General features: G+C 41.0%; 1 protein-coding gene across 1 annotated transcript in view; it reads right to left on the bottom strand.

Moving 5' to 3' along the window:
• Positions 1-13,592, bottom strand: part of RIGI (RNA sensor RIG-I) — a 38,562-nt gene that overhangs the window by 5,779 nt on the left and 19,191 nt on the right. Inside the window, 6 exon segments of the mRNA XM_082467663.1 lie at positions 309-452; positions 8,019-8,042; positions 8,046-8,076; positions 8,078-8,123; positions 9,834-10,004; positions 12,561-12,651. Coding sequence (XP_082323789.1) covers positions 309-452; positions 8,019-8,042; positions 8,046-8,076; positions 8,078-8,123; positions 9,834-10,004; positions 12,561-12,651 — 507 coding nt within the window.

Consider the following 13,592-nt stretch of genomic DNA (forward strand, 5'->3'; position numbering starts at 1 on the left):
TTTCTAATAATATCCTTCATCTGTTCTAGGATCTAATCCAGGATACCATGGTGCATTTAGCATAACCACTATTTGTAATGGCTACATAATATATAATTAAGTAGCTGTGCAGCAATCTTTAAGCTATTTCTTTATTGTTGAACATCAAGGGTTTCTTTTAAACTTTTAGCCTTTTAAAAATACATAGACCATGGCCATGATAACAACAGAATAATAGTATTCTTACTATAAATATCTCACTGATAGATAATAAGCTTTAACGAGTGCTAAAAAATGACCCAGTGCTATTTGTTAAAAAGGCTGCCTACCTCCATCACTCTTACATCAGCTGTATAACATGCAAAGGTTTTGCACTTTCTGCAGAGCAGTTTTTTATTTTCCTTATCAAGCACAGGTTTTGCTTTTCCTTGATTATCCCTGATGAATTTTTCATGAATCTGTATCTGGCAAACCTAGATGCAAAAAACCAAAACAAACAAACAAAAGAACCTCCTCAAATATGTAATTTGACTATAACTAGGATATATATACACACACATATATATATGTACATAATCATTCATTCCTATACAACTTCCATGAACATACATGGCTTTGTTCATAAAAATCTCATAGGTAATTTTATTGATTCTCCTAATAGGAGAATTCTTTGCTAGTTAATGTTTAATTGTGGCCTCCAATTAGTCTTTCAATATCTTCATCAAAGATGCCCATAAAAGCACTAAAGATGTCCATAAAATAGTCATGTGAACCATGCTTTCTACTTTAGTAGTTGGTAAAACTTTAAAAATCCTTCACAGGGACTTCGCTGGTGGCACAGTGGATAAGAATCCACCTGCAACGCAGGGGACATGGGTTCGATTCCTGGTCCGGGAAGATCCCACATGCAGTGGAGCAACTAAGCCCGTGCACCACAACTACTGAGCCCGCATGCCACAACTACTGAAGCCCGTGTGCCACAACTACTGAAGCCCGCACACCTAGAGCCCATGCTCCACGACGAGAAGCCACCGCAATGAGAAGCCCGCGCACCGCAACAAAGAGTAGCCCCCGCTCACCACAACTAGAGAAAGCCCATGCATAGCAGCGAAGACCCAACACAGCCAAAAATAAAATTAAATTAAATCTTTTAAAAAATAAAAAAATAAAAAATCCTTCACAAACAGACATATGATATGCATTAACTGTTTCAGGAATAATTACACCCACTCGCAAGGCATAAACCCACTGAATGGAACAGTAGGCAGAAGAGTCCCTCACTGCCTAAAATCTTTTTTCTCTCTTCCTTTCCAACCACAGAGAGTATTGTTGAATTACAGTAAAATTAAATGTCTGTATAGGATGACCACATTCTATCTCAAAATTTAGGCCTTGGCTAAGTACAACTAAGAACCCTGGACATTATATATAAAATAAACATAAGATTCTATAGGGTGAAGAGAGGAAGGCAGACCAGCTAGGAACCTTGGGACCCTAGAAACAACATGGTAGTGAGTTTCCTGGGTTTTCGTTTTGCCTCGTATATCCCAGACATGGAGCTGAAGAAGCTGGCAACCAGAAATGACTATGGGGACAGACAAAGAAATCTCAACAAAACCCTATCTCTCTAGCCAAAAGACCAGGACAGGGGCGCTCACCAGGACAGGGGCAGCCAGCAAGACAGAAAACTTTTAGACAACAGCTGTTCTACCAAACCCCACAGGAAAAAACAGCAACAACAATAACAACAACAACAAAAAAAACCCCTGAACCCTGAGGCTAAGTGTGGAACCTAGATTTCCACTCTGCAGGGCTGTTACAAAGCACCTCAACACTCCCACCTGGTGGTGTCAGAGAAAGCCAGGATTTTCAGTCCTGCCAAATGGTAGCCCCCCTCACCTGTGGTGTCCATGGAGACCACATGGGGGGGCCAGAACTCCCATCCCCACACAGCAGTAACAAGGAGCCTCCCCTTGCTGGTATCAACAGAGGCTGAGTAGGAAACCAAGACTTCTACCTTTAACTGACAGTGATGAAACAATATCCCCCATCTCCCCTGCCAGAATGATATCAGAAAGAAGCCAGCTGACACAGGAGGTTAAATAAGATCCCAAGTCTCATCATATAGTATGAAAATCTCTGGGTTTTGATTAAAAATCACTCTTCACACCAAAAACCAGGAAGATCTCAAACTGAATGAAAAAAAAAGACAACCAATTGAGGCCAACATGGAGATGACAGAGATGTGAGAATGATCTGACAAAGATTTTAAAGTAGCAATAATAAAAATGCTTCAATGAGTCATCATAAACACTCTTGAAACATGAACAAATATAGAGGCTCAACAAAGAAACGGAAGACATAAAGAAGAACAAAATGGAAATTTTAGAACTAAAAGATACAATAACCAAAATAAAAAGCTTAGTGGATGGGCTCAACAGCAGAATGGAGAGGAAAAAGGAAACAATCAGTGAACTGGAAGACAGAACAATAGAAATGACCCAATGTAAACAAAAGAAAGAAAATAAACCGAAATAAATGAATAAATAAATAAATAAACAGAGCCTCAGGGACCTTTAGGACTATTTAAAAATATCTAACATTTATGACACTGGGGTCCTGGAAGGAGAGGGGAAAGAGCAGAGCTTAAAAAGTACTGGAAGAAATAATGACGGAACATTTTCCAAATCTAACATAATGTAACATAAACCTACAGATACAAGATACTGGACAAATCCAAATAGGATAAACCCAAAGAAACCACACCAAGACACATTATAATTAAACTTCAGAAAACTAAAGACATAGGAAAGAATCTTGAAAGCAGTCAGAAAAAAACTGACACCTTACCTATAGGGGAAAAACAATCTGGATGACACCAGATTTCTCAGCAGACACTATGGGAGAGCAGAAGAAAGTGCCACAGTATTTTTCAAATGCTGAAAGAAAAACCTGTCAACGCAGACGCCTATATCCAGCAATATATCCTTCAAAAATAAAGAGGAAATCAAGACATTCTCAGATGAAGGGAAACTAAAAGAATTTGTTCACCAGTAGACCTTCCCTAAAAGAAGAGCAAAAGGAAGGTCTCTAAACAGAAGGATATGATAAAAGAAGAAAACTTGAAACATCATAAAGGAAGAAAGAACATGGTGATTTCCACAGTATCAGCTGTAGAAGGATCCGCTCTGTCCCAGTGGTTTGTGGTGCTGCCTCTCTTTAATCAAGTGTTCCAGGTGGAACCAGATAGCCTAGGTGCAAATCCTGTTCCTACCACTTAGCAGCTGTGTGATTTGGGGCAAGTGCCTCAGTTTCCTCAATTATTACACAAAATGGGAATAATAATAGCATTTACTCTGTGGGCTGTTGCGAGGTAAGATGAGTTAATAATTGCTCAGGGCTGCCTGGCATAGCTTTAATGCTCCTTGTTGTTAGCCTCGGTCTGTTAGGCTAGTCTTTTGCTAAGAACCATGAAAATGTTAATGATGGTGATTTGTACTTTAGTATTGGGTAGGGCAATACCCATTCATGAGTTATTTTTTCAGAAATGTCATAGCTATTTTCATTTATTTATTCTTCTGTATAAACTCAGGAACCATTTTATCAAGCTAAAATATCATTTAGGGCTTCCCTGGTGGCGCAGTGGTTAAGAATCCGCCTGCCAATGCAGGGCACACGGGTTCAAGCCCTGGTCCAGGAAGATCCCACATGCCACGGAGCAACTAAGCCCGTGCACCACAACTACTGAGCCTGTGCTCTAGAGCCCACGAGCCACAACTACCGAGCCCGTGTGCCACAACTACTGAAGCCCACGCGCCTAGAGCCCGTGCTCCGCAACAAGAGAAGCCACTGCAGTGAGAAGCCTGCGCACTGCAATGAAGAGTAGCCCCCGCTCGCCGCAACTAGAGAAAGCCCACGCGCAGCAACGAAGACCCAATGCAGCCAAAAATAAATAAATAAATAAATAAATTTATTTAAAAAATATATATATATCATTTATACTTTGATTATGGGTTATGATAAACCTATAAGAGAATTTGCAGCAAATGCACATCTTTAACATATTCAGTTGTTCCATTCAAGAGCATGGCATTTCTTTTCTTTTGTCTTAATCTACCTTCTATCTCTAAGTAAAATTTTTTTAGTTGTCCTTATTTACACTCCAAACATTTCTGGTTAGGCCAATAGATGTAGTAGTTAAACAGATGGGCGCTGCCAGCTCCACCCCTAACTAGCTGTGTGGTCTACTGCCACTGAAAACTTCCATGCCTCAGTTTCCCTCCTGGAGCATGACATAATAAGAGGCTCTACCACATGGAGCTCTGTGAGGCCCGTTGATATAAATAAACAAGCATTTGCAGGGCTTGGTGGAGAGTCCGTGTTCTGCATGTATGAGTCACAGTTACTGCTGTCACTGTGAAGGGAAATGTCCCACCCCCGTGTGTCTTGAATTGGTTACTGATCATCCATAGAGAATCCACTGATCTCTAAAGCACTTCAGATTCAAATAAAATTTGATTTATATTTAAAAATTTAGGCCTGGAATACAGGTTAGGAAAACAATCAAAATATGATTTTCTCTCCCCCAACTCCCCACCCCATCCCACTTGAAATTATCTTCACTGTTTTTGTAAGAATAAAGGATGCTTAATGCTTCCTATTTTCAATTCAAGTTTTCACTGCCGTAAAACTGTTGCATTATGTATATTTAATCCCGTTATTTCCTTTGGGTAAATTTCTAGAAGTGAAATTCCTGGGTTACATGATATACACTTCCCTGTGAGAAATTTTAATTTCTTTTTCTCAGACATGGTTCTGATCACTACTTAATGCAGGTTCGGGGTAGGGGGGGAGTTGATAGGAAAGAGGGTAAAAATATAAACTTGCCCTTTGGGCATCAAATTAAAAAAATTCACTTATATCTAATGATATTCAATTATATACTAAAATTCAATTAAATATTAATAATCTCAAATATTTTAAATGTCACTAAAGGCAATAAATATAAATCCTAATAAATTAAAACTAACTATTACTGCTATACTGAAAACTAAGTAAAACTCAGTAACTGGATAAAGAGGTTCAACCAAAGTCACAAATTAAGTCTAGAGCACACTGCTTCCCCATCGGCCCCCTGGGGTTGAGAAGCAGCCTAACTCCCTGCACTGAGGTGGAAAAAGCGAAACTATGAAACCCCGATTGTGTACAGTCACGGGTACACATCACATTGGAAGTTCTTCCGTCAAATTGAACTTTCAACCCATATCTTATTCTCTACTCATAAGAAAGGAAAGTAGGCTTCCTCATTTTGATTTCAAATGACCCTCCACAACTAGAACTGTGAAAAATAGCCTTTATACCTTATTCCTCCAGAATGAAATACTACTACCAGACCCTGAAGCTTCCATCATAGTATTAAGTTCTTGGATGCTTCTGGGCTCTCTACCTGTTCAGATGGCTGGAGAGTAACCAGAGATTCCCCAAGGGCCACAGTGCTCTGGTGACGGTCAGCCACGTGTAGACAATGGACAATGCAGCTGTGGGTGCGGAGAAGAAAGTGTACAGTCTCCCTCCCCCCTACCCAGAGATTACCCTAAAGACCTCTGAACTGGTTCCCTCTCTTCTGCAGAGTTTCTTTGATATGAAGGGCCCAGGTGCTCAGATCCAATGCCCAACCCTTAACAAAACACCACAGAAAGGGGGCTTACCCCAAGAACCATAATTCCTTTTAGTTTTAAGAGCATAAGGTTTTCCCTACCTTAGTATACTTCTCCTAAGCCTTTGAAAGCAAGGTCTTCCTCTTTCAACAGAGCAGTGGAGGCTGGTCACCAGGATAGGACAGGGACGACACCAAGACTCTAAGCTCCCAGCTGCCATGGCATTGCCAGCTGCCAATGACTCGTGGCCGCACCTGTGCTGGGCCCTTGCTGATTCTTTACCACCTCTGACCGTTTTTGATCTGTGAGTGTTAGGGGAATCCCAAATGCTATTAAATAGCCTAATTCAACAGATATTTAAACCATTTTCTCCTCACCCCACTCTATGGCCTGGTGTGCTGCCTACAAAAGAATGTCTATGTGTTTGTTCCAGCCTCCGTCTTCCTCAAGACTTTTACTCTATTGCTTCTGCCACATGTGAGTGTAAGCACCTTGTTACTCAGTGGGGGAGATAAAGAATTATGCCAAAGCTAACATGGTTTTAAAGCCTCTATTAGCAGTGTCCCTGTATTCTACAAAATGGAGAAGTGGCTCAGTGAAAAAACCCTATCCTAAGTAAAATTAAGGAGGGAAATTAAGAGGAACTAAAGAATTGCCCTTCAATTCTGTTCAGTGAAAGTGTGGAAGAGGTATTTTTAAATATCTTGTTCTCCAAACTTTAGGAAGAAATGTTCTTTAAAATGAGTCAACGCTGACATAACACTGTCATTTTTTCCTAAGATAAGTATTAGTTTGCTTTAGATCATTCATTGCTTCTCAATACTTTTTTGAGCATACAAATTATGACTTTTCAAAATTATGAACCCTATGGAATTGGTCTACTAAATTGTCAGACTCATCTTCATGAAGTTTTAAAGTAGGCCTCATGCCTCTGTCCAGTAACAGCTCCCATTTTTGAGCACTTATTTTATACCACGCACCGAAGGAAGCAATGCATACGTCTCACTTTATCCCCCAAACTGCCCTGTGAGTTAAATACTGTTATTTTCCCAACTTTACAAACAAGGAGAATGATGATTTCAAAGAGGAACTACCTGAAGTCACACATTTTGTTAAGTGGCAGAACTGGGATTGGAACCACTGATTCTAATGTTAAAGCTCCTGCCCCAGACCTGCAGAGTCCAATGCTTCCAGAGAGTCTGAGATAAAATCTCTGCAAATGGTCTGCAGAAAGTATGGGTGTATGTGTGTGTGTGTGTATGTGTGTGTTTCCCCAATCTGCCCCCCGTTTTTCTGTGTTATAAAGGAAATTACAACCAAACTAAGGTCACTACCGAGATGCTGGACTGAATCAGTGCGCCACTGCAGAGTTCACACTATTATCCATACCTACATACTTCCAACACTGGGCACACCTCCCAGGCACAGTGCACTGGAAGCTTTTCCCTGAGGACTCTGGATGTTACAGAGAGAGAGATTTGAGGAAAAGACTAAGAAGAGCTATGTCTTGCAGTGTTAGGGTGTAGTGCTCATAATGAACTGTCAACTTAAGGGCAAGTCTAGCTGAGTTTGCCTTTTAGATCTAAAAACACAGTTTCAGGTATTAGCACTAATAAAATATATTTTAACTCACTGAGACTCAAAGCAGAATGAATCTGATGCTCACTACAGGGTGAAATTTTAAGCATAAACTTATGGTTCCAAAATAACACTCTGGGGACTTCCCTGGTGGCGCAGTGGTTAAGAATCTGCCTGCCAATGCAGGGGACGTAGGTTCGAGCCCTGGTCCGGGAAGACCCCACATGCCGCGGAGCAACTAAGCCTGTGCACCACAACTACTGAGCCTGCGCTCTAGAGCCCACGTGCCACAACTACTGAGTCCACATGCCACAACTACTGAAACCTGTGCGCCACAACTACTGAAGCCTGTGTGCTGCAGTTACTGAAGCCCGTGTGCCTAGAGCCCGTGCTCCACAACAAGAGAAGCCACCGCAATGAGAAGCCCGCACACCACAACAAAGAGTAGTCCCCGCTCGCTGCAACTAGGGAAAGCCCGCATGCAGCAATGAAGACCCAACGCAGCCAAAATAAATAAATGAATAAATAAATAGAAATGTTAAAAAATATTTTAAAAAGTAAAATAAAATAACACTCAGGGAATTCCCTGGCAGTCCAGCGGTTAGGACTCCACTGCCAAGGGCGTGGTTCAATCCCTGGTCAGGGAGCTAAGATCCCACAAGCCGCACAGTGCGGGGAATGGAATAGTAAAGTAAAATAACACTCAGATCAATACGATAACAGGTACCAGCCATGCTCACAAACAGGGACTGCTTGTGACTTACAGTCAGATTCTGAAAGAGTAACACAGATACAAAGACTTACCTTTTCTTTAAATACTGCTTCATCTCACATCTGCAGGCTTAAAATGGAGTCATTCATCATTACTAGTCAGAAGGAAGCACTTGCTCCCTCTTGCTCTTCCTCTGCCTATTAGAAAATAAATATTTTATTTGGTGTCTGGGACTTAAAACTCTGATAAATCTGAGAATATGAGAGAAATAGGGGTATTCCTAAAATTCAACTTTGGTTCACTGAATCCCACTTTCCAGAAAAGCTGAGCTGGTAGGGTGTGAAGTCAAACTCAGGTGTGCACCTGCACATTAAACATTCGGATAAACAAGGAGCCCACCTTAGGCAGGCTTCCTCGGTGTCTCCATGGTACAGTGTGACTGGACAGGCACATTATTAGAAATACTGCTTAAAGACAATCTGGCATGAACCCTCAGGATGACATGGTGAAGGCCCCAAAGATGAATAATAAACAGATGGGGAAATGGGGAAATAAGATATGTTCACAACCACCGGAATATAGGTGGAAAACGATAACTGCTATAAGAAAGATGGATAGGGAGGGCTTCCCTGGTGGCACAGTGGTTAAGAATCTGCCTGCTAATGCAAGGGACATGGGTTCAAGCCCTGGCCCAGGAAGATCTCACATGCCACGGAGCAACTAAGCCCATGTGCCACAACTACTGAGCCTGAGAGCCTGCAAGCCACAACTACTGAGCCCATGTGCCACAACTACTGAAGCCTGTGCGCCTAGAGCCTGTGCTATGCAACAAGAGAAGCCACGACAATGAGAAGCCTGTGCACCACAAGGAAGAGTAGCCCCTGCTCACCGCAACTAGAGAAACACCGCACACAGCAACAAAGACCCAACACAGCCCATAAATAAATACATAAATAAATAAATAAATTTATTAAAAAAAGAAAGATGGATAGGGACTTCCCTGGTGGCCCAGTGGGTAAGACTCCATGCTCCCAATGCAGGCAGCCAGGGTTCGATCCCTGGTCAGGGAACTAGATCCCGCATGCCACAATTAAGACCTGGCCCAGCTAAATAAATAAACAAATAATTTTTTAAAAAAATAAAGAAAGATGGATAAAAGGGTCACAGGCATTCAAATTAGAGATTATTGCCAGCTGGGAGAATTAGGGACAGGTGATGTGGAGGCAGGAGAAGAGGAAAAACAAAGGTCAGCAGGAGCAGTACACGCACAATTCCTTCAAAAAGGAAGAAATGATAAAGTCAGGTAGGCTGAAGTGGCTAATGAATAAAATGGAAGAATGGGGAATAAGGTTGGAAAGATAAGTGGACGCTGGATTTTGAAAATGCTTTAACATCAAGAAAATTGGGGAAACACTGGAGTTTCTAAACAGGCAAGGGACATTCTCAGAGCTGTTTTTCTGGAAAAAAGATGTGGCAGCCGTTGTTATGGAAATTAGAAAAAGTAAGAGAGACCAGTTAGGAGACTGTCTAGTTCAAGTGGGACACAACTCCTTGGAGTGTCTCTTCTGGAATACAGGGAGCCCACCAGCACCTAAGCACAACCAGGAAAGGTCCACACGTGACTGCCAAAGCCTCAATCAAAGTTGGAATTATCCTTCCATAAATACGTCAGCCAATGTCGGTCAAGTAATCAGTATTCATTGTGAACAAGAACCAAAATAGAGTATATGTTAGTGGACAAAACTGTAGCCACCCAGTCCTGACCAAGTAAGCCACCTTTAGGGCCAATGATACCAGGGTCCACTGTGCCATTGGTCACAGTGAAGGAGAAAGGCTGGAATGACAGACACATTCACAAATCAGATAAAATGGCAGCCTTTTAGTAATGGCATGAAAGTTTTTCTTACCTCTGGTTTGGATCATTTTGATGACACTGCCCACATACTCATATAGGAGGACCAGATTGCACTGAGCAATGTCAATGCCTTCATCAGCAACCGAGGTGGCAATCAGAATCTTGTTATCTCCGTCGGTTCTGAATGCATCCAATACACACTTCTGTACTGGGAGGGTCATTCCTGTGTCAGAGTCAGAAGGCAGGTATAACTCACCAAGAGGGAACATTACCCTTGAAAAAATAGCTATTAACTGTGGAATGCTTAAGACATGCCAGGTACTGTGATAAGTGCATTACATTCATGATCTTACAACAACCCTTAGCGATAGGGCCTATCCTTGTCCTTGTTTTTGAGAGGATATTTAAGGTGGGGTCCAACAACTTGGACTCTGCCACAAGTCTGCCTGACCTAAACTCCCAGCTGTGGCACCTACTAGCTATGTGGCTTTGGTCATGGTATATCAAAACAAATATTGATTTTTTTGCAAAAATATCAACAGCTAATTTTAACACATTTGCACACGCACAGCAGTTTTCAGCTAACAAGACCGTTTCACATCTACTTACTCACTGGAATTTCACAAGGCCCTTTTAGGTTGATGTAGCAAACGTTATGATTCCCCTTTGTTATAGTTGAAGATCTTGACGTTTTGGAGGTATGGTAAACTGACAGCTAGCTAGCAGCAGAATCGGGCTTTGAATTTAAGTCTAGGATCCAGCAGTATGCAGTTCCCAGCCACTGATACACTGAGAAGGAAAGAATTTCAGTGGTCTCCACCTCAGAGTTAACAGAATTTATATATATATTTTTGGCTGCGTTGGGTCTTCGTTGCTGCGCACGGGCTTTCTCTAGTTGTGGCGAGTGGGGGCTACTCTTCGTTGTGGTGTACATCTTCTCATTGCGGTGGCTTCTCTTGTTGCAAAGCATGGGCTCCAGGCACGCGGGCTTCAGTAGTCGTGGCGCACAGGCTTAGTTGCTCCGCGGCATGGGGGATCTTCCCGGACCAGGGCTCGAACCCGTGTCCCCTACATTGGCAGGCGGATTCTTAACCACTGCACCACCAGGGAAGTCCTGAATTTATAAAAGTTCCATTTTTTCCCTAGTATATTGGCAGCCAAAATCTTGAGATATATTTTGTGGAGGCCAAAACAATTTCTTTCCACCATCATTTCTACTGAACAATGAACATGCCCAAGACAGACACCATACTTCACTAATTTCTGAACTTATCCATTTGTTAATCAAATATTCATTCAGCAGTTATGGTCTGTCAGATAAGGCTGGAATGGTGAAAAGGTTCATTTTTATCTACAAGGAGCTCCTAGGTTGTGGAAGAAGGATATAAATAGGAAACCACAATTCAATGTGATGAGCAATGAAATGGGGGTGGAACTGGGTGCTGTGGGGTCTGGAGGAGGGATACCCCACCCTGGTGGTCTAGTCTTAGGAGGAGGGGAAGGCTGCTTGGCAGATACACCGTGACTGGAACAGAGTAAGTTCTAAACGAGTGCGGCTGGATGGATGGACGGACGGACGGATGAATGGAGGGACGGACGAACAAACAAGTATGAAAATAGTTTTTGGGTGCTTATGTGTGGAGGAATAACAAAGTTTGAAAATCAAATTAGACTCATGCTGGAGTCATATGGCAGAGAACTCTGAATTCCAACCACAGTAATGTGCTGTTGGACTTCATTCGGTAAGCCAGCTTTTCAAAATCTGACTTTACTTTTTAGATTCACAAAGTTTAAATTTTGCATAAGGGGAAAGTGCAAGGGTGACGACCGAGGACTGGCAGCAAGGGGACTGCTTATTATAAATAACACTAAATAAGAGATACGGTAAGGACCTGCCATTGCCGCTCACTGAGGCATGGGGAGCACAGCTGTGAGAATGTCAGGATGAGGACCGGCCACCTAGAATCCTCCTGGGTGACAACAGAGGCAGCCTTTCATCCTTTAACCCCCCTACCTAGATTTCAGGAATATCTCTAGGACTTTTTTAAAAATTACAAAATATATAATATTTTATAAAGTATCTATAGTTTAAAGAATAACAATAAAATAGAGAACATTTCTGTTTCCAGTTAATCTTAATCTATTGGCTGAGAATTTGAGCAAGAGAGTAACATACTCAAACAATATTAAAAAAAACTTTGGTTTTGTCTATAGGACCTATGGAAGGAGGCAAAGTCTACACATTTCTGGCATTTGAGCACTGTGATGGCTTTTTGATGTGTCCACTTAGTTAGGCTGAAGTGCAGTCCCCAGATATTCACCTAGGTGCTTCTGTGAAGGGAATTTGCAGATGTAATTAAAGTTCTTAAATCAGTTGACATTGTTACTCAAAAGGGACTTCATCCTAGGTGGGCCTGACCTAATCAAGTCAGCCCTTTAAAAGAGAGCTTCGGTGATCCCTGAGCTCAGAGACTCCAAACAGCTCATGCCTGTGGGGGTCCAACTGGTCCTGCACCTGCCCTATGGACTTCAGACTTGCTTTGCCAGTCCAAGTGTCTATGTCAATTCCTTGTAATAAATTCCCGTGTGTGTGTCTGTGTACAACTTATATATGTTGCCATATATATATATGTACGTATATATGTATGTATATATAATCTCCTACTGGTTTTGCTTCTCTGGTTGAACCCTGACTGATACAAGCAATAAGAAAGAATTCAAATATATATGTTCTCATATATATATAGTATACTAAATCTAATCCACTATATATAAATACCTATTTTCTGATTTGTTCTGCCACGTCCAGTCAATATGCCAGGTTTTAGAAAGCTGAGCTTAGGATTTTCTTCAATCCATTTCTTTAAAGCCTGAAAATACAAAGCAATTATCAGTTGGATACTATTTGTATACCATCTGTATTAATTCAATATTGAATATACGCAAGAAGAAGGAAAAAAACTTAAAGTAAACCGTAATGGAAAAGAATATAAAAAAGAATGCATGTATATGTATAACTGAATCACTCGGTTGTACAGCAGAAATAAATACAACATTGTAAATTAACTATACTTCAATTTAAAAAAAGTATACAGACAAGTATACTTAAGTAGTTTTCAGACTAATAAACCTGAGGGAAAAAAAGCTTCTTGTAATTAAATTCTATGCAATAATTAACTATAATGGTATAGATCTTTGTAATCTGATATGGTTTAATCTCTTAGATATTTTTTAAGTGTAAAAGGCAAGGTTCAGAATAGTGGGTATGTAGAACTAATAAGTGAATTTAGCAAGATCTCAGGACACAAGATCCATATATAGACATCAGTTGTATTTGTATATACCAGCAACAAACAATTAAAAGTACCATTTATAATAGCATTAATACTTAGGTATAAGTCTAACAAAATATGTGCAGAATCTGTATGCTGAAAACGACAAAACACTGATAAAAGAAACCAAAGAATATGTGGCAGGTGGCCTCTAAGGTAGCCCTGAGTGATTTCCACCTGCTGGTATTCAGATCCTGTTTAATTCCCTCCCCTCAAGTGTGAACTGAACTTATTGACTTGCTTCTTTTTTTTAATTTTTATTTTATATTGGAGTATCGTTGATTAACAATGTTGTGTCACTTTCAGGTATACAGCAAAGTGATTCAGTTATACATATACACGTATCTATTCTTTTTCAAATTCTTTTCCCATTTAGGTTATTACAGAATATTGAGCAGAGTTCCCTGTGCTATACAGGGTCCTTGTTGGTTATCTATTTTAAATATAGCAGGGCTTCCCTGGTGGCGCAGTGGCTGAGA

The sequence above is a fragment of the Balaenoptera physalus genome (assembly GCF_965194825.1).
Source record: "Balaenoptera physalus genome assembly, chromosome: 7".
In the NCBI taxonomy this organism is placed as follows: domain Eukaryota; kingdom Metazoa; phylum Chordata; class Mammalia; order Artiodactyla; family Balaenopteridae; genus Balaenoptera; species Balaenoptera physalus.